General features: G+C 43.1%; 1 protein-coding gene across 3 annotated transcripts in view; it reads right to left on the bottom strand.

Moving 5' to 3' along the window:
- The window catches only part of STIM2 (stromal interaction molecule 2), a 137,705-nt gene that overhangs the window by 52,343 nt on the left and 64,914 nt on the right, over positions 1 to 20,448 (bottom strand). For 2 of the 3 annotated variants that reach the window (XM_056556051.1, XM_056556058.1), the window contains exon 3: positions 4,213 to 4,327. In XM_056556051.1, the coding sequence (XP_056412026.1) occupies positions 4,213 to 4,327 (115 nt within the window). Of the gene's footprint in view, positions 1 to 4,212; positions 4,328 to 8,878; positions 8,898 to 20,448 lie in introns of those variants that run through there. The other variant, XM_056556067.1, reaches the window with a different exon arrangement.

Below are 20,448 nucleotides of genomic sequence, written 5' to 3'. Positions count from 1 at the left end.
TATAAATGTATTTATTTAGCATTTTTTCCCAGCTCACTGAGATTTGGTTACACCCTGTTGCCTACAGGCACTTCTAATGCTCATGGTGCACGGTCAACACACGTGAGATTACCATATAGGAAAAAAGTACTTTGCATTGTGAAGATTAGAACCCCACAGTGACAAATCATTTTTGTCCTTGGTCCGTGTTTTCCAAAAAGTGTGCCTCCAGCTGTTGCAAAACTGCAACTCCCAGCATGCTGGGAGATGTAGTTTTGCAACAGCTGGAGACACACAATTTAGAAAACACTGCCTTAAAGTGTTAAAGCGTTGGAATAATAACAAAAATATGCCCCATAGTAAGTTTAATTAATGCTGTACGGTCTACTATCTGACACACTGCACATAATGCTGCTGCCGATGATGACTAGAATCAATTACACAATCAAATCATTGGGACTTAGTTAAAGGGGTACTCCGACCCTAAGACATCTTATCCCATATTCAAAGGATAGGGGATAAGATGTCTGATCACCCCCCGGAATCTCTCATGCTAAAACCACCTGTGTCAGCTTCACGCAGCGCGGGTGCCTCAGAGTCTGAAGCCTGACGGCAGTTACACCCCCTCCCATAGACTTGCATTGAGGGGGTGGGGCGTGACATCACACGGGGGCGGAGTTGTGACGGTTCTCCGGCCCCATGGTCGTGAGGCTTCGGACTCAGAGCCTCCAGTGCTGCGTGAAGCTGACAAAGGTGGGTGCAGCATGAGAGATTGCGGGGGTCCCCAGCGGTGGGACCAGTGTGGTCACACATCTTATCCCCCATCCTTTGGATAGGGGATAAGATGACAGGGCCAGATTACTCCTTTAAATTAAATTTTAAAAAAAATGGGGAAAAAAAAAAAAAAGTTAAAAAAATTCAGTCCGTCCAAAAAGGCACATCTGGTTTGCCAACACATACTTGTTAACCCAAGCCAACTCCCCATATTTCTTTTTCCTCATAAAATTGTGTCACTAGTAGTGACAGACATCTATATTATATATATCCATAAAGAGAGGGCCTGACTCACTGACGCGTAAAAAGTAGATCTATGTTACCCCAAATTTAATGCAAGCGAAGCCGTGTGCAATAGCTAGTTTGTCTAATAAAAGTGAAGCCCAGTGGTAACATGTGACAGAGCCGATCCTGACGGTCTATACAATGGCTGGGTTCCTGCACACTACATTTCATGAGGGGATGTGTAACCGGAAGCGGATCAATAGGTAACCACAGGTTACACATAAAATCAATGGGGAACTAATGCTTTAACCCACAGACGTCTACTCGGAGGATATTACTGCTCACATCTCCGCTGCACAAAAGAGTCAACTGGAAACGTATTATGACAGGATCACAACTGGTGTTTGGGGTTCTGAAGGGAACAAGACTGTTCTCCCTACTTACCGAGATAAAAGAATCTTAAACAGAAATATCTATTCATTACAGATAAGTTAACGCAAATTGTTCAGTCAAAACCACTCGGCATCAATGCTAGCGATATTATATATTAGATTTTTTTTCCTTCAAATCTATATCTAAAAAAAAAAAAAAAAAAACTATCTATATCTATCTCTCTCTCTATACATATCTCTATCTATCTATATCTCTATCTATCTATCTTTATCTAGCTCTCTCTATCTCTCTTTATTCCATCACAACACGACTGACATTTTGGTTACGCAATTGCAGCAATTATCAAGCTTGATAATGGCTGCAATTGCGTAGCCGAAACGTCGCCAGCCGTGCTGTGATGGAATAAAGCTGCTCCTTCTCCTCATCTGTGAGTGCTATGGTCGTCTTTTGCTCTATACTTCGTCTGGTCCTCAAACAGGGACCATGTACGTACAGCACCCGAATGCCATTTATACTGTACGGAGTGTTGCTGCTACTCCTTCTACTGTGTGTATGTATGTAAATTATATATATATATAACTTTTGTGGTGTAGAGAATATACGAGTTCTACAGTGTCTGTGTGTGTATATATATATATATATATATATATATATATATATAAATACACACACACACACACACACACACACACATCTACACATTTATAACTATTGTGGTGTAGAGAATATACAAGTTCTAAGTCTCCTGTAGACAATACTTCCCATACTGGATGGAAAATTCCATAACACAGCAGACTTGTGGCTTGAGTGACTATGTAAAGCAGTGGTTCCCAACCAGGGAGCCTCCAGCTGTTGCAAAACTACAACTCCCAGCATGCCCGGACAGCCAACGGCTGTCCGGGCATGCTGGGAATTGTAGTTTTGCAACAGCTGGAGGCACTCTGGTTGGGAAACACTGATGTACAACAATGTACCCATGTTTCCCTCCCTGTTTACAAGAAAAGCTCCCGTCTAACATCATGGATACCTAAGCCAGGCATCAGTAGGGCCACTCTTCAGACTGTGCAGGAAAGGTCTGACCTTCATAGAGCCATCTTTCTTCAAGGCTTCCATAATCCGATGTAGGTATGGTAATAGGAATGGTTATGCTAAGAGCCTTGGAGACTGGGCACCCCACTCTGAAGCAGTTAGGGCCCTTGCTGAAGACTGATGAGAGGTCTCTTTTCATATATACTGATAAATGCATATGTGCAATGCAATGTGCTCTGTATAGAGTAAATACAACTAAAAAATGTAAAAAAAATTACTTTTGACATGTCACAGACAGACACGTCTATTTTTGGTCGGTTGGAATCACAGTGCTGAGATCCCGAGCAAATTAGTCGGAAGACGTGCGTTTTACTCCCCAGCTCTCTGGGTTCTTTGTCTTGCCGCTCTATTATAAGTCTATAGGGCATTAAAGGGGTACTCTGGTGGGAAACAAACTTTTTATTTTTTTTTTTAAATCAACTGGTGCTAGAAAGTTAAAACAGTTGTAAATGATTTATTTTTTAAAAATGTAATCCTTCCAGTACTTAACGGCTGTTGTATGCTCCACAAGAAGTTGTATTTCTTTCTGGAATTCTTTTCAGTTCTTTCTGCTGACACCTCTGTCTATGTCAGGAACTGTCCAGAGTACAAGAAAATCCCCATAGGAAACCTCTCCTGCTCTTGACACTTCCTGACACAGAGAGGTGTCAGTAGAGAGCACTGTGGTCCGACTAAAAAGAATTCCAGAAAGAAATACAACTTCCTGTGGAGCATACAGCAGCTGATAAGTACTGGAAGGATTAAGAGTTTTAAAGGGGTAGTCCAGTGCTGAAAAACTTATCCCCTATGCTAAGGATAGGTAGGGAATAAGTTTCAGATCGCGGGGGGCGACCACTGGGGCGATCTCCTGTATGGGGCCCTGGCTCACTGGCCAGATAGCGGGTGTCGACCACTGCACAAATCGGCAGCTGACATGCCCCCTCAATACATCGCTACGGCAGAGCCGGAGATTGCCCAAGGCGGCACTCCGGCTCTACCATAGAGTTGTATTGAGGGGCCGTGACAGCCGCCGCTTCGTGCAATCAACACGCCCCCTTCCCGTGGGCTGCAGGGGCCCCAGCGGTCGGACCCCCCTACGATCTGAAACTTATCCGCTATCCTTAGGGTAGGGGATAACTTATTCAGCACTGGATATCTCCTTTAAATAGAAGTAATTTACAAATCTTTGTGGCACCAAAGTGTTTTCCACTGGAGTACCCTTGTAAGGCTGCATTCACACCACGTTTTGTACATACGGGTGCCGGATCCGGTGGGGGGAGGGGCAAACCGGGCGCTCCCGTACCTCGGCCGGATCAGCCCGTGACTCCATTTACTTTAATGACCCGACCGGAGTCAAACGGTGACTCCGGTCGGCTCAGTTTTGACCCGTATGCGGTTTTGGACCGGACCTAAAACCGTAGTAAACTATGGTTTTAGGTCCGGTCAGGAAACCGAAAACAGGTCAAAACAGAGCCAACCGGAGTCACCGTTTGACTCCGGTCGGGTCATAAAAGTAAATGGAGTCACGGGCTGATCCGGCCGGGGTACGGGAGCGCCCAGTTTGCCCCTCCCCCCCACCGGATCCGGCACCCGTATGTACAAAACGTGGTGTGAATGCAGCCTAAGACAAAGATGGCCGGGAGAACTGGGGAGTAAAGTGCGCTTATCCCTGCTCGTTCTCCTGATCGGTGGGGACCTTCAGCACTGAGACCAGGACTAATAAAATGTTGTCATGTCTGATCTGATATTGCCAAAAAGAACTCCATGTATCACCTTCAGATGTCTTCCATCTCTTCCACAGGTCCTCCACTGTGATGTGTTTGTCCTCCCTGTGCAGGTGGTTATGCTTGTGAGAAGCATCCTTGTAGTTCATGTCTTCACGCAGGAACTAGAAAACAGGACAATTCAGGCAGGTTAGGTGTGGAATCTGCGACAAAACAGACTAAATTACGAATGGTAAACTAAAAGATAACGTAACAAATACAGAATTAAAGGAGTACTCCACTCGAAAACTTTTATTTTATTATTATTTTTTTTAATCAACCGGTACAAGAAAGTTAAACAGATTTGTAAATTCTTTCTATTAAAAAAAATCTTAATCCTTCCAGTACTTATAAGCTGCTGTATGATCCACAGGAAGTTCTTTTCTTTTTGTATTTTCTTTGTCTGACCACAGTGCTCTCTGCTGACACCTCTGTCCATTTTAGGAACTGTCCAGAGTTGAAGAAAATTCCCATAGAAAACCTACCTTGCTCTGGACAGTTCCTGACATGCACAGAGGTGTCAGCAAAGAGCACTGTGGTAAGACAGAAAGGAAATTCAAAAAGAAAAGAACTTCCTGTAAATTATAGCAGCAGCTGATAGGTACTGAAAGGATTACGATTTTTTTAATATAAGTAATTTACAAATCTGTTTAACTTTATGGCACCAGTTGATTTAAAAGAAACTTTTTCTCAAGTGGAGTACCCCTTTAAAGAAACAGGACAAAGCCTGCCCCCCACACACTGATTTAGAATGGGATATTGCTGCGCTGTTCTTTCTTTTAAAGGTAATGAAAGCCCTATTGTGAACAGAACCTAAAAAAAGCTGACTGACGTGGTCTATCCCAAATTCCGCTTTCTAAAAAGCATTTGGATATACCCACAGATGAATGAACGTGTCCAATTTTCCACCGGAATCTGTCAGAAAAAGTCCCGGGACAGCGCTAATGTCTGAGGAACTTTCAGTGTAGCTTTGTACAAAATCATTACATGTAAACCTATAAAGGATAAAGAAAAAAGAAATAAAAGTCTATTTAAGGCAATGTTTCCCAACCAGGGTGCCTCCAGCTGTTGCAAAACTACAACTCCCAGCATACCCGGACAGCCAAAGGCTGTCCGGGCATGCTGTGAGTTGTAGTTTTGCAACAGCTGGAGGCACCCTGATTGGGAAACACTGATTTAAAGGGGTACTCTGGTGGAAAACTTTTTTTTTTTTAAATCAACTGATGCCAGAAAGTTAAACAGATTTGTAAATTCTTAATCCTTCCAGTACTTATTAGCGGCTGTATACTACAGAGGAAAATTATTTTCTTTTTGGATTTCTTTTCTGTCACGACCACAGTGCTCTCTGCTGACACCTCTGTCCATGCCAGGGAGTGTCCATAGCAGGAGAAAATCCTCATAGCAAGCCTATCCTACTCTGGAGAGTTCCTAAAATGGACAGAGGTGTCAGCAGAGAGCACTGTGGTCATAACAAAAGAAACAAATTTCCTCTGTAGTATACAGCTGCTAACAAGTACTGGAAGGATTAAGAATTTTAAATAGAAGCAATTTACAAATGTATTTAACTTTCTGGCACCAGTTGATAAAAAAAAAAAAAAAAAGTTCCACCGGAGTACCCCTTTAAGGCATTAACAAGTATACAATTTAATATGCCACCTAGAATTCATTTTTACCACTAATAAAATCTACGCTCAGAAAATGGTAATATTAAACTGTTTTACATTTTACGTACTGTACATTAGAGAGGCGGACACTTTGCATGAGATCTGCTTTATAGCGTACACATGGCACAAAGAAACTGGTAATTTGGAGATGATCACTGTCTTCTATGGGAGAGAGTTATGAGCATGCCCTGTGACCTGTGCAGGGGAAAGAGCTATGTAAATAACTAGGTAAATCGTGTGTTAGTGTAGAGGAATGTTCTCCTGCCCGTCATGATAAAGACGCCTGCTGGGAAGTGATATCTACAGAACATCTTAAGACTAAACAATCTAAAGTGTCGGCTCTTTATCGTGATCAGCAACAGAGTGAAAACCGATACATTTTAGCATTATTTAAAATATAGATAAAAAAAAAAATTTTTTAAGCGTACCTGTCAGATCCCATAAAAAACAAAAAACTGTTATGTTACTCAGTACCTCATCATGTACATGTGATTTTTAGGTCTCTATTAACAATATTTCACAAAAAAATTGCATATTACAGCTGCTCAGCATCTTTTCCATCTTGTCAAAGGAAGGGGGTGTGCCAGTCTCTTGCCTGCACTGTGATGACTCCTCCCCCTCCCTCACTCTGCTGACTCACTGCTCTCGGGACAGTGGCAGCCTTGCTCTGTAACCCTTTCTTCTCTGGATTAATGCTGTACACACACTATTTGAGATTGCCGCCTGTACTGTAGCACCAAAGACAATATGGTGAGTGTATAACTTACATCTTCCTATGTCAATCATGTGTGTCATCCTTAGGCAGTCCTGTAATGCTGGGACTTGTAGTTTTGGAATAGTTAGAGGAACAGTGTTTGGATAACTTTTTTGCAGCAGTGTTGCCTTCAGCTGTGTGCCTACAGCTTTTGCAAAACATCAAACTTCCAGCATGCCCAAACATCCTTTGACTGTCCAGACATGCTTGGAGTTGTAGTTTTGCAACACCTGGAGGCACATGGTTGGTCAAACTCTGTGTTACAGCAGTGTTGCTGCAGGTTGTGATCCTCCTGAAGCCTTGTCAATCAGCCATCTGGTGTCCATGGCCATTGGACACGCTCATGCTGCTGTGGGACTCGTGTCCCAGGAGGTATGGGGACCCTTAGTGGTGGGATTTTCAAAGGCAGTTTTCTTTAATAAAATGTGAACTTTTTTTTTAAAAGAAGCATATTAGAAAAACTATTTTGCTAAGATGTACAACATATAAAAAGTTTTTATATCTGACGGTGCCCATTAAAGGTGAAACTATTTTATTTTTATTTTTTTTTTAAGTCAACTGGTGCCAGAAAGTTATACAGATGTGGAAATTACTTCTATTAAAAAAAAAATCTTAATCCTTCCAGTACTTATTAGCGGCTGTATACTACAGAAACAATTCTTTTCTTTTCTGTCGGACCACGGTGCTCTCTGCTGACACCTCTATCCATGTCAGGAACTGTCCAGAGCAGGAGAAAATCCCCGTAGCAAACCTCTCCTGCTCGGGACAGTTCCTGAAATGGACAGAGGCGTCAGCAGAGAGCACTGTGGACAGACAGAAAATACATTTCTTCTGTAGTATTCAACAGCTGATAAGTACTGGAAGGATTAAGATTTCTTAATAGAAGTCATTTACAAAAAAATAAAAAAAATAAAAAAAGGTTTTCCACCGGAGTACCCCTTTAAAGTCACCATGAAAAAAAAATGTATTTAAAAAAGGGTAAAAGTCATTCAAAACAACCTTTGACATGTTGCCAAGACATGTTAAAAAGTTGAGATGGCATCAGGTCTACAGCTGGAGAACTGCACAGCATCATGCACATCACTGCTTAGCTGTCAATCAAAATCAGACCTTTTCTTTGAGCAAGTCTATACAGTGTAAAAGGTCAGATCTGCCAGTCAGGGAGTGGGGCGCACTGCTGCTGCTCAGTTCAACGCCTTATGACTCGCAATTCAAGCGGGTGTCAGTAGGAAGAGCTGGTGCAATCAACTTTTGAAGCCCCCAGTAGGTAGGTAGAGAGTCCTCCCTTTTAGGTAGAAGCTCCCAGGTAATAGTCAAGTAAGAAATTCCCCTATTAGGTTGAAGCACCCAGTAAGTAGGTAGGGCTCCTCAGTAATTAGGTAGCCAGGTAGGTAGGGAAGCTCCTATTAGGTAGATGCTCCCATTAAGTAGTTTCCCTCCAATAAAAATTTAAAAAAAAAACTCTTCACTTGTGTGCTGAGGCCTCTACATCTTCCGCTCTCTGAGCGAGTAGTGCAGGACTGGCCACGCGATAAAATGACATCATTCGGCAGGTCCGGCACCACACTGGATAACAGAGTGAATGACGAAGAGGTCTCAGAGCAGGGAAGGTGAAAAAATTAAAAATTAAAAAAAAAGCGTACGGTCTGCAGGAATCGGGAACTAGAGTTGAGTGAACTTCGTAGCGAACCTCGCAGCTCAGCTGGTGATTACTTTACTCTGCATAAATTAGTTCAGCTTTCCAAGGGCTTCAGTTGCCTGGAAAAGGTGGATACAGAGCTAGAAGACTGTCATCCTGGACTTTTCCAGGCAACCAGACTCCTTGGAAAGCTGAACTAATTTACGCAGAATAAAAAGTAATCAACGGCCGAGCTGCGAGGTTCGCTACGAGCCAATTTACTGTAAGTTCGCTCAACTCTATCGGGAACTTTTGCACAAGTACTACGGCAAATGTTCGGTATTGGCACGGATACTAGCAGCGACATGTCCCTCACCGTAACGCTTTGACATAAAAAATCGATTTAAACAATGTTCTTCCCTGAGGTCCCTTCCCACCTTAAATAGCTATACAATGTATCCAGCTATTCCACTTCAGGATTTGCAGAAGAATCCAAGCGAAAACACCCAAATCTGCAAATACTGTATGTGACCTAATAGGGTAAAAGCTGCACCAGCAATTATGTCCTGCTGTTAGGTGAAACCGAGACAACAGGGAACAGGATGGTCTGAGCCGCATAATCTCCTATATTACAGCATACCCATGGAAGTTCCTATCCGACTGGGTGGCCCGCACTGTTTTCCTTGAAGAGAAGGAGGAGGGTGAAGAGGAAAAAAAAAAAAAAACAAGTGAGAAAGGACATGGAAATGTTATTCCCCAAAATTATATATAGGCTGAAAAATTACAAAAGACTTTCTCAAATCTTTCATCTGTGACAGCAGAACTGAAACCCAAACAGAACGCTCACTGACCACTGCATAGTCGCATGCTTCGTACTCCGATAAGGAATTCTAGATCTGGCATGGGACTGCTGGCGTGACTGACATGTCGTTCTCCTTTAGAGGAACTGTACGCCGTGCACATCACACGCTGTCTATACAAAGAGGCTGCAGTTTGTGTGCAAGGCTGCGCCAAAACGTTTCTGCAAAATGACGGCGTAGCGTAACCCAATACATAGTCTAAACTTAGACTATATATCCTAAAGATATGCAAAATATATCAAAATAGTATGAGCCCCCCGTGGTAAGTAGGGGACATTTTTAAACTGTCCAGGGCAGCGTGATTGCAACTGTTGCAAAACTACAACTCCCGGCATGCCCGGACAGCCTTCGGCTGTCCGGGCATGCTGGGAGTTGTAGTTTTGCAACAGCTGGAGGCACACCGATTGGTAAACACTGATCTAAGGGTTATTCATGTCATGATTTGACAATACATCCGGGTATGCATCTGCATCCTGTCAAAAAGGAAAGCAGATACTGCGAGCACGTCTAATGACAGTCAACTAGTATATTTCCCACATGTTACATAGTTAGTATGGTTGAAAAAAGACATACGTCCATCAAGTCCAACCAGGGAATTGAAGGGAAGGGTGTAAGGGGATAAGGGGAAGGGATGTAGTTTTATAATTGTGCATAAGCATTAATGTTATTTTGTTCCAGGAATGTATCTAACCCTGTTTTAAAGCTGTTATTTTTTCCTGCTGTGAACAGTTCCTGAGGTAGACTGTTCCATAAATTCACAGTCCTCACGGTAAAGAAGGCGTGTCACCCCTTGAGACTAAACCTTTTCTTCTCCAGACGGAGGGAGTGCCCCCTCGTCCTTTGGGGGGGGGGGGGGGGTTTAACCTGGAACAGTTTTTCTCCATATTTTTTGTATGGGCCATTAATATACTTATATACATTTATCATATCCCCCCCTTAAACGTCTCTTCTCAAGACTAAACAATTGTAACTCAATTAATCGCTCCTCATAGCTAAGATGTCCCATGCCCCATATTAGTTTAGTCGCACGTCTCTGCACCCTTTCCAGCTCCACAGTGTCCTTTTTATGTACAGGCGACCAAAACATTTACTAAGAGAGACTCGAATGCCTGGTATACTGTATTTCTGAGCGTTGCAATGTAAACTGTGCAGGAAATGGACTAAAAAAGTATGGTAGTCAATAGTTTAAACACAATGGCGGAGATTTATCAAGACCTGTGCAAAGGAAAAGTGGCTCAGTTGCCCCGAGCAACCAATCAGATCGCTTCTTTCATTTTGCTGAGGCCTTGTTTAAAATGAAACAAGTGAGCTGATTGGTTGCTATGGGCAACTTTCTCTTTGGACAGGTCTTGATAAATCTCCCCCAATGGGACTGTTGACTGTAAATTCATGGTATACACCTACATGCTTGTTTATATATAGACTAGCTGAGTTTTTACTTCATATCCCGTCCTCCTATCCCGACCCGTAATATGTGTACCAGGTATTCTGCCGTACGGAAGTTATGTGGGAACATACATTTCCCATTGATTGCATGGGACTTTAAAACAAAAACTTCGACCCTAGCAAATGGGGTAGTTAAGGGTTATATTAACGATCCTATATTTTAAGTGGACATATAAGTAACATGTGACCAAGTATTATCGAAATATCTCCAGCCGTTTGGAAGTTATGCAGTAACATATATTTCCCATTGACTTGTATGGGACTTTAAACATAAACCCCGCCCCTGGCAAATGGGGGTGAGTAAGGGTTAAATCACCTATCCTATGTTTGTTGTTGACATATAAGTAACACGTGTGCCTACTTTCATGTTAATATCTTTAGCCGTTTGGACGTGATGCTGGAACACACACACACACACACACACACACACACACACACACGCCCAGATTTATCAAACTGTGTGAGAGAAAAAGTGGATTGATTTCCCCACAGCAACCAATCACAGTTCAGGTTTCACTTTACCTCAGATCATTAGCTGAGCTGTGATTGGTTGCTGGGGGAAAATCACTCCACTTTTTCTCTCACACAGTTTGATAAATCTGGGCCGTTGTGTTTTATATATATACTAGCCGAGTACCCGGCGTTGCCCGGTTTTTCCTTCCTAATCCTTGTTGGGGAGGAAAATAAACTAAGGAGGAAGCTTTTGACTTCATATCCCGTCCTCATATATTGTTGTCATATCCCCATCCTCCCATCCCGGTCCTCATATTCCGACCTGTAATATGTGTACCCGGTATTGAAATATCTCCAGCCGTACGGAAGTTATGTGGGAACATACCTTTCCCATTGATTTGCATGGGACTTTAAACAAAAACCCCAACCCACACAAATGGGGGTAGTTGAGGATTAAATTAACTATCCTATATTTTAAGTGGACATATAAGTAACATGTGACCAAGTATTATCGAAATATCTCCAGCCGTTTGGAAGTTATGCAGGAACATATATTTCCCATTGACTTGTATAGGACTTTAAACATAAACCCCACCCCTGGCAAATGGGGGTGAGTAAGGGTTAAATTACCTATCCTATGTTTGTTGTTGACATATAAGTAACGTGTGCCAAGTTTCATGTTAATATATTTAGCCGTTTGGACGTGATGCTGGAACATACACACATACACACACATATACATATACACATACACACACACACACACACACGTTGAGTTTTATATATTATATATATAGATAGATAGATATTTTATTACAATGTATTGTCAAGCCCTGATGTGAACAGTCCCCAAGAATAAGACAGTATTGAAATCCGTGCCAATGTTTGCGGGTTTTTTTTTTTTTATAATAAAAAAAATATATGCTAAACATTACCCTCACTGTCAGGGCATTGATGGTAGTTTTTTATTATTATTATTTTTATAATTATCATTATCGGCTTATCGGCAAGGTAATTGCCGATACCGATAATGCCCAAAATCATGATTATCGGCAGATAATATCGGCCATACCGATAATCGGTCGATCCCTTTATATATATTATATATATACACATACATACACACACACATAAATGATAATATATAAATATATAATAAAACATGTTTATTTATATTTTTTTTTTTCCATTGGTCGACTGGCTCAGTAACACACTGTATATCTAGCATATGGACTGGAGCTCCCAGACCAAATTAAATAACCCGTATTAGTTTGGTAAATCAAACCTCTATTAGCAGAAATGGATTACGGCACCAGCCATGGTAATGATTATTAATGGATTTTTGCCAGCCACATAAAAATCAATAGCACTTATGGAAACTATGCAGGAGCCACATAAAGAGGCCGTCAGCAGTAAAAACAGGAAACCCTGTGACATGTGCAGGGAAAGCTGTGTATCATGTCACTATCTACTACAGGAGACGGAAACATTAACATCCACGCGCTTCCTCCTACTGTATACCATCAATGCACAGATACATTTACAGTAGCTGATAGAGTAAAGTTATAAAAAATGACACAAGACTTTTCCCGTCCAGTATCCTGATATAAGCCTGTGATGTGTTCCGTGTCTAGGATATACCCTGCTGGGCACAGCACTGGCACCAGGGACTACACAAGAGCCCATCAAATCATCTCTTACCGGATATTACACCCATAGAAGCATTTGGGCTCCATGTTATACCTCTGTGTGATCAGTGACAGAAGCATCGCCCCAGGGAAGAATACCGCCATAATACAATGTGGTGCAGACATATGTAGTGCACACTGCTCCATACAAGTGCTCCATCACTGACTGCAAGAAGGGTCACCAGGAAATTATTTAGGGGCAAGTACAGAACTGCTCGAAAAGGGAAACAAACCCCATGGTGCACACCCCCCTCTGCTTTAGATAACCCCATCTTGAACACAGAAAGGTGTCAGCCCTCCGGACTAGCAAGTCACATAATGTGTATGGGGGCCTCTCACTAACCCCTGACAGATTATGTCAACTTTAGACTGCCTGACCCTTTAAGTTCTGAGAGAAAAGCCGCCCTTTCAAATACAGTGACCCCCCCCCCCCCCCCACCTACGATGGCCCCGACATACGATCATTCTCAGAGGCCATTGCATGTTGAAGGCAGCATCAACATACGATGCTTTTGTATGTCGGGGCCATCACATAAACGGCTATCCGGCAGCGCAGACTGCTTCAGCCGCCGCCGGATAGCCATTTACGGTGCCCCGCTGATGATCACTTACCTGTCCTCGGGGCTCCGGTGCGTCCTCTTCGGGATCCCCTGCATCGTCACCGCTCACACCGTCCCGTCATCCAATAGGAGCGGCGTGCGTAGCGACGTGATGGCAGCGACGGAGAGCGAGGATGCCGGGGAAGCAGAGGCCTTGCCGGAGGATCGGGGACACTCCGGGGACGCGGCGACAGCGATAGAAGGCGACATCCAGGGCAGCGGTGACGGTCCAAAACAGCAGGGACAGGTGAGTATAACCTCCAATACCAGTGGTCTTCAACCTGCGGACCTCCAGATGTTGCAAAACTACAACTCCCAGCATGCCCGGACAGCCTGGGTGTTGTAGTTTAGCAACATCTGGAGGTCCACAGGTTGTAGACCACTGTCCTATACTTTACATTGCACGGATCCCTCAACATACAATGGTTTCAACAAACGATTGTCCATTTGGAACGGATTACCATCGTATGTTGAGGGACCACTGTACATGAATGCCCGGCTGAGCAGAGAAGGTCGGTAGAACATTCTTACATGTATAGTTCCCTTTAGCCCCAGCTATTAAATAAGGGCTCTTACCCTGGTGGAAAGGGTCAGAGCAGGCATTACTACCACGTTCATAAGTTTAAAGGGGTACTCCACCCCTAGACCTCTCATCCCCTATCCAAAGGACCTCGGCTGCGGAACCCCTGACATCCAGTGCATGGAGCGAACTTCACTCCATGCCGGATGACTGGCTATATGGGGCGGAGGCTTGTGACGTCACAGCCACGCCCCCCTCAATGCAAGTCTATGGGAGGGGGCGAATGCCAGGCGCCGTAGAGAGATTGTGAGGGTCCCCAGCAGCGGGACCCCCGAGATCAGACATCTTATCCCCTATTCTTTGGATTGGGCGGAGTACCCATTTAGGCGGATCGATAAATCTTTCCTATATACATTTCTGCCTTTAACTCCGTGTTTCCCAAGCTGGGTGCCTCAAGCAAGTACAATTCCCAGCATGTCCAGACAGCCTTTGGCCAGATTAGGAAACAGTGGGTTAAAAGGGCTCTGACACTAACCCCGACATAGCTGGTTTAGTAAACTTGTATTTTCCATAAAACAATTCTCAGAGCCCTACACAGTGTGACTCCAGTTACTCCTCCTTGAAATGTATGACAGACACTGCTCCTTTTGTACAGTGTCAATGTATTTCAGTAATTCCAGGAGGTATAACAAGAGGAACTGCACAATGTAGGAGAGATGCTTGCGCATTGTTAAAGGGGTACTCCGCTTATAACCATGTTATCGCCTATCCAAAGGATGCATCATGCTGGATTTAAAAATGCCCTTTGTTCTAAAAGGGTCACTCTCATTAAAATACATTTTTGGTATTGCACTCCTTATGGTAAAAAATATTTCTAATAAACTTTGTTTAAAAAAAAAAAAAAATGACGTTTTCTATGTTTTGTGCTTAAAAAAAGCTCAAGAGCAAATTTTCCCCCATCTCATACACAGACTTAAGACCCAGGTCCAAACACAGAAAGTGCAGCCTGGAGTGCTGAGGGGGGGGGGGGTGTCCAGCCACGTCCAGTCATAGCTCCTCTCACACTGAACTGCCATATGCTGTTGTTGGACCCCCCCCCCCCTCAGCACTCCAGGCTGCACTTTATGTTTGGGCTTCGGTCCTAAGTCTGTGTATGAGTTGGGAAAAATGTGCTCTTGAGCTTTTTTAAGCACAAATAAAGCCTAGAAAACGTCATTTTATTTAAACAAAGTATATTAGAAATATTTTTTATTTACCATAAGGAGTGCAACAGCAAACATTAGTTTTAATGAGAGTGCCCATTTAAGGGAGATAAGCTGTCAACAGAGCTGTTTGGCAGAAGCTTACTCACTTATCTCCAGTGGGGTGGGGGTGGGGGGAACACAGGCATACTCAAGTAGAGTGTGCATGCATGTGTTTTTCAATTTTGTAAAAAAAAATAATAATAATAATTAATACAAACTTAAATCCAAAAACCATTAAAAGGATTAAAGGGGTACTCCGGCACTAAGACATCTTATCTCCTATCCAAAGGATAGGGGATAAGATGCCTGATCGCAGGAGTCCCCCGTGATCTTCCACGCCGCACCCCATTAGAATCAGCCCCCGGAGCGTCTGATTACTGGCGATCACGGGGACGGAGCATAGTGACATCATGCTCTGCCCCCTCAATGTAAGCCTATGGAGGGGGCTCGACCCCTCCGATCCCATTAAGCCACAAATTGAACAAGTGTCACATAAGAAAGTCATATGAAACAATGTGCGTAAGGTCCTTAAAGGGGAACTCCGGTGGAAAACTTTTTTCCAAATCAACTGGTGCCAGAAAGTTAAACAGATTTTGTCCAGAGCAGGAGAGGTTTGCTATGGGGATTTGCTCCTACTCTGGACAGTTCCTGACATGGACAGAGGTGTCAGCAGAGAGCACTGTGGTCAGACAGAAAGCAACAACTTAATCCTTCCAGTACTTATCAGCTGCTGTGTACTACAAAGGAAGTTAAGATTTTTTAATAGAAGTAATTTACAAATCTGTTTAACTTTCTGGAGCCAGTTGATATAAAAAAAAAATATATATGTTTTCCACCGGAGTACCCCTTTAAGTATTTTGCACATAAACCTATACATTTGGAATGTGTAGTTTAGCAGTTTATACATGAGATTTCTGGAAGTCACATAGATCAACTAAATGAGCAGCATAAAGGATTGATCCAAGCAAGTCCTGACCTCAACATATAACAGGAGAGCAAATCAGGAACAGAAATAGATGAAGTTTATATAAGCATAAGAACATTTATTTTGTTGGGGAGGTTTTTAACTGCATAGCCAGGGTAGGTTTCTATCTTAGGACTCGGTTCCGCTCAAAAGACCATGCACAATGCACAAAAAGCTCTTTAAAGCACAAGCGGTGTTTGAGCTCTCCCCCTGACATCAAATGGAGAGAATCATACCGCTTACTGCAGAACATCACCAAAGAAGTGGCAGGTCACCTATTTAAAAAAAAACACTTTCCTGGGGCTCTCACGGAATTCAGCGAGAAGGGTTTTTTGAGCAAAAATAGTGTTTTTAAAGCCTCAAAAAACGGTCTGATTTTGTCCATGTGAACATGCACTAAACATGATTGCAGTAAAAAAATAAATAAAAAATAAAATAAAATGTAATAAACGAAAACATATACCGTATTTTTCGCCGTATAAGACGGGACGCACTTTTTCTTCCCCAAAACTGGGGGGGAAAAGTCGGTGCGTCTTATACGGCAAATACACCCCTATCGCGGCGGTCCCTGCGGCCATCAATGGCCGGGACCCGCGACTAATACAGGACATCACCAATCGCGGTAATGCCCTGTATTGACCCTTCAGACGCGGCGATCAAAGCTGACCCCCACGTCTGAAGGGAAAGTGACACTAACCCGGCTGTTCAGTCGGGCTGTTTGGGACCGCCGTGATTTCACCTCGGCGGTCCTGAACAGCCCGACTGAATAGCCAGGTTAGTGCTTACAGGACACCGGGGGGGGACCTTACCTGCCTCCTCGGTGTCTTCTCCATTCAGGGATCCCCTGTATGGCCGGCGCTCTCCTTCCTAGTCATCACGTCGTCGCGTACGTGCGTCGGTGTGCGTAAAGACATGATGGCGGCGACGGACAGCGAGGATACCCGGCCGGCAGCAGAGACGTTCCGGAGAGACGGGGACAGCGATGGAGCGACATCCAGGGCAGCGGTGACGGGTCCGGGGCTGGTAGACACGTGAGTATTACCTCCTATGCAGTGGTCTTCAATCTGCGGACCTCCAGATGTTGCAAAACTACAACTCCCAGCATGCCCGGACAGCCAACGGCAGGTTGAAGACCACTATTGGGTTCAAAATCTTTATTTTTTTTTAGATTTTGCACCTATAAATTGGGTGCATCTTATACGCCGGTGCGTCCTATAGGGCGAAAAATACGGTACATACTTAGGAAAAAAGAACTGACTTTAAAACAATGTAAAGAGGCCTGAATTTAATTATGACATCATGGAGAAGAGGGGAGGAACCTCATTTGGGAGAAGAGGGGAGGAACCTCATGGTTGTCATGCCAGACTCCATTGCCCCTGCAGTAGCCATAGCAGGAAAAAAGCCTTTCTGGCCAAGGACGGGACCCAGGGTGATCAGTAAAAGTTCATTTCTCTATAAATATTTTTATATCTGCACCGATATTTAATACCTCTATAATAAAATCACATCAATAACATAATACAGTGCCATGTGCAATACTGAGGAGAACAATACACAGGATCGGGATCAGGATGGCATGGACATGAGGGGCACATACACACCACACAATGGAAACTTACTTTGTAGCTAGCTGGGAAGCATGAAAGGAAATCAGAATCATAGTTTAATATCAGAGAATGCATTGACAGGTCATGCAAGAGAGGCCTATGGATCTGACCTCATGGCAGGAAATAATGGCTCATGACGCTCTTGTGAAGGGGGGGGGGAGGGGATTTACATAGGCAAATGGTTCATAAACATTAAATGTAATGCTGAATATTCAGCAAGGCCATTATAGGTTCCTACAATCCAACCAGAAACAATGAAATGGCCGTGTACCGTACAGCATGGAGTAAGGATGGAGCACAGCAGGAATGTCCTATTCACCGCCTTCCATTCAGCTATCATTAAAGGGGTTATCCAGGGGGGAAAATAAAAAATGTTCTATATCAACTGGCTCCAGAAAGTTAAGCAGACTTGTAAATTACGTCTATTAAATTCTTTTAAATCCTTTCAGTATTCACAAACCTGTTTAAAGGGGTATTCCAGGCAAAAACTTTTTTATATCTATCAACTGGCTCCAGAAAGTTAAACAGATTTGTAAATTACTTCTATTAAAAAAATCTTAATCCTTCCAATAGTTATTAGCTTCTGAAGTTTTCTGTCTAACTGCTCAATGATGATGTCACGTCCCGGGAGCTGTGCATGATGGGAGAATATCCCTTGCATGATGGAAGAATATCCCCATAGGAGCTGGACAGCTCCCGGGACATGAGTCATCAGAAAGCAGTTAGACAGAAAACAGCAACTCAACTTCAGAAGCTAATAACTATTGGAAGGATTAAGATTTTTTAATAGAAGTAATTTACAAAATCTGTTTAACTTTCCGGAGCCAGTTGATATATAAAAAAAAGTTTTTGCCTGGAATAAAATATATATATATATTATATATATAGTTTTTTCCTGGAATACCCCTTTAAGCTTTCTGGTGACTAGAAATATGATTGCCATCGCAAGTGCTATACACAGTTGTGTGATTCTAGTAAGGGCAGAGGTAGCACTCACACCGGGGCCGACAGAGGCCCAATTCTACATAATATAGCAGCACTGCATATTGTCATAGTGATATAGGATAACGGCATAGTAGTATAATCTCCCAACTACTATATGGGGCATAGAATTCCTCCACCCCACATCTATACCACAGGGAATGAAGAGATTGACAACTGCAACTCTTGCTATGTGTCCATGTTCCCCATGGCCCAGTATATCCGTACATTACAAGGGTGGCCATTATTCTAATGGGGGTTGTAGTAGGTAAGAGAAGCCAGCCCGCTAAAATCTGAACATTGCCGGGTCATCAATACATGGTAATACAGTTATGTTAACACCCCCAAAATTTTTCTTGAAAATGAAGTATTTCTCACAGAAAAGGATTGCAGTAACACATGTTTTGCTATACACATGTTTATTCCCTTTGTGTGTATTGGAACTAAACCAAAAAAGGGAGGGAAAAAAAGCAAATTGGACATAATGTCACACCAAACTCCAAAAATGGGCTGGACAAAATTATTGGCACCCTTACTTAATATTTGGTTGCACACCCTTTGGAAGAAAATAACTGAAATCAGTTGCTTCCTATAACAAAGTGCCACAAGATAAATCCCCTAGGGGTTTCTGGGCCAATTTAAGTTCCACAAAACCTCATTTCTTTGAGAAAGCCATTCAGAATGGCGAAAACGTTTAGAAGAGAGGATTAATGTTTTAATCACAGACTGTACCAGAGACCTTTTCTAGTCAGTACACCGAGTGCCCAAGCTGCAGCACGGCACCGGGGTACACTAGATAGTAACGATAAACTACCAGTCTGCATGGCAGACATTTTCATGATATTATAGGATTTAACTGGATACAGCACTGATAATTTTAAACACCACTGCTAATTAGAAGCAATAGATGTGCAACATATTAGTTTGGACACTATTTTAATGAGCGTAATTAAAAGTTATTTTTTATGGGGGATTTCTAGTCAGGGTTTATCCTGAGGGGATTCATTCCAAGTAGGTTTTGTGGAGCTTCCTATAACAATCAATAAGCTCCTTACTCCTCTCAGCCAGAATGTTGGACCACTCTTCCTTTGCAAACTCTGGGAAAAGGACGCCTTTTCCCAACAGCAATTTTAAGATTTCTCCACAGGTGATCAATGGGATTTAGATCTGGACTCATTACTGCCACTTCAGAACTCTCCAGTGCTTTGTTGCCATCCATTTCTGGGGGCTTTTTGATGTATGTTTGGGGTCATTGTCCTGCTGGAAGACCCAAGATCTCGGACGCAAACCCAGCTTTCTGACACTGCGCTGTACAGTGCGACCCAAAATCCATTGGTAATCCTCAGATTTCATGATGTCTTGTACACATTCAAGGCACCCAGTGCCAGAGGCAGCAAAACAACCCCAAAACATCATTGAACCTCCACCATATTTCACTGCAGGTACTGTGTTCTTTTCTTTGTAGGCCTCATTCCATTTTCGGTAAAAAGTAGAATGATGTGCTTTACCAAAAAGGTCTATCTTGGTCTCTTCTGTCCATAAGACGTTTCCCAGAAGGATTTTGGCTTACTCAAGTTCATTTTGGCAAAATGTAGTCTTGCTTTTTTATGTCTGTGTCAGCAGTGGGGTCCTCCTGGGTCTCCTGCCATAGTGTTTAATTTCATTTAAATGTTGACGGATAGTTTGCGCTGACACTGATTCTCCCTGAGCCTGCGGGACCGCTTGAATATTTTTGGAACTTGTTTGGGGCTGCTTATCCATCATCTGGACTATTCTGCTTTGACACCTTTCATCAATTTTTCTCTCCCGTCCACACCCAGGGAGATTAGCTACAATGCCATGGGTTGC

This window comes from Hyla sarda, chromosome 1, assembly GCF_029499605.1.
Source record: "Hyla sarda isolate aHylSar1 chromosome 1, aHylSar1.hap1, whole genome shotgun sequence".
NCBI classification, from domain to species: Eukaryota; Metazoa; Chordata; class Amphibia; order Anura; family Hylidae; genus Hyla; species Hyla sarda.
Note: the sequence above shows the minus strand (reverse complement) of the source record. Positions and strands in the feature narration are given on the sequence as shown.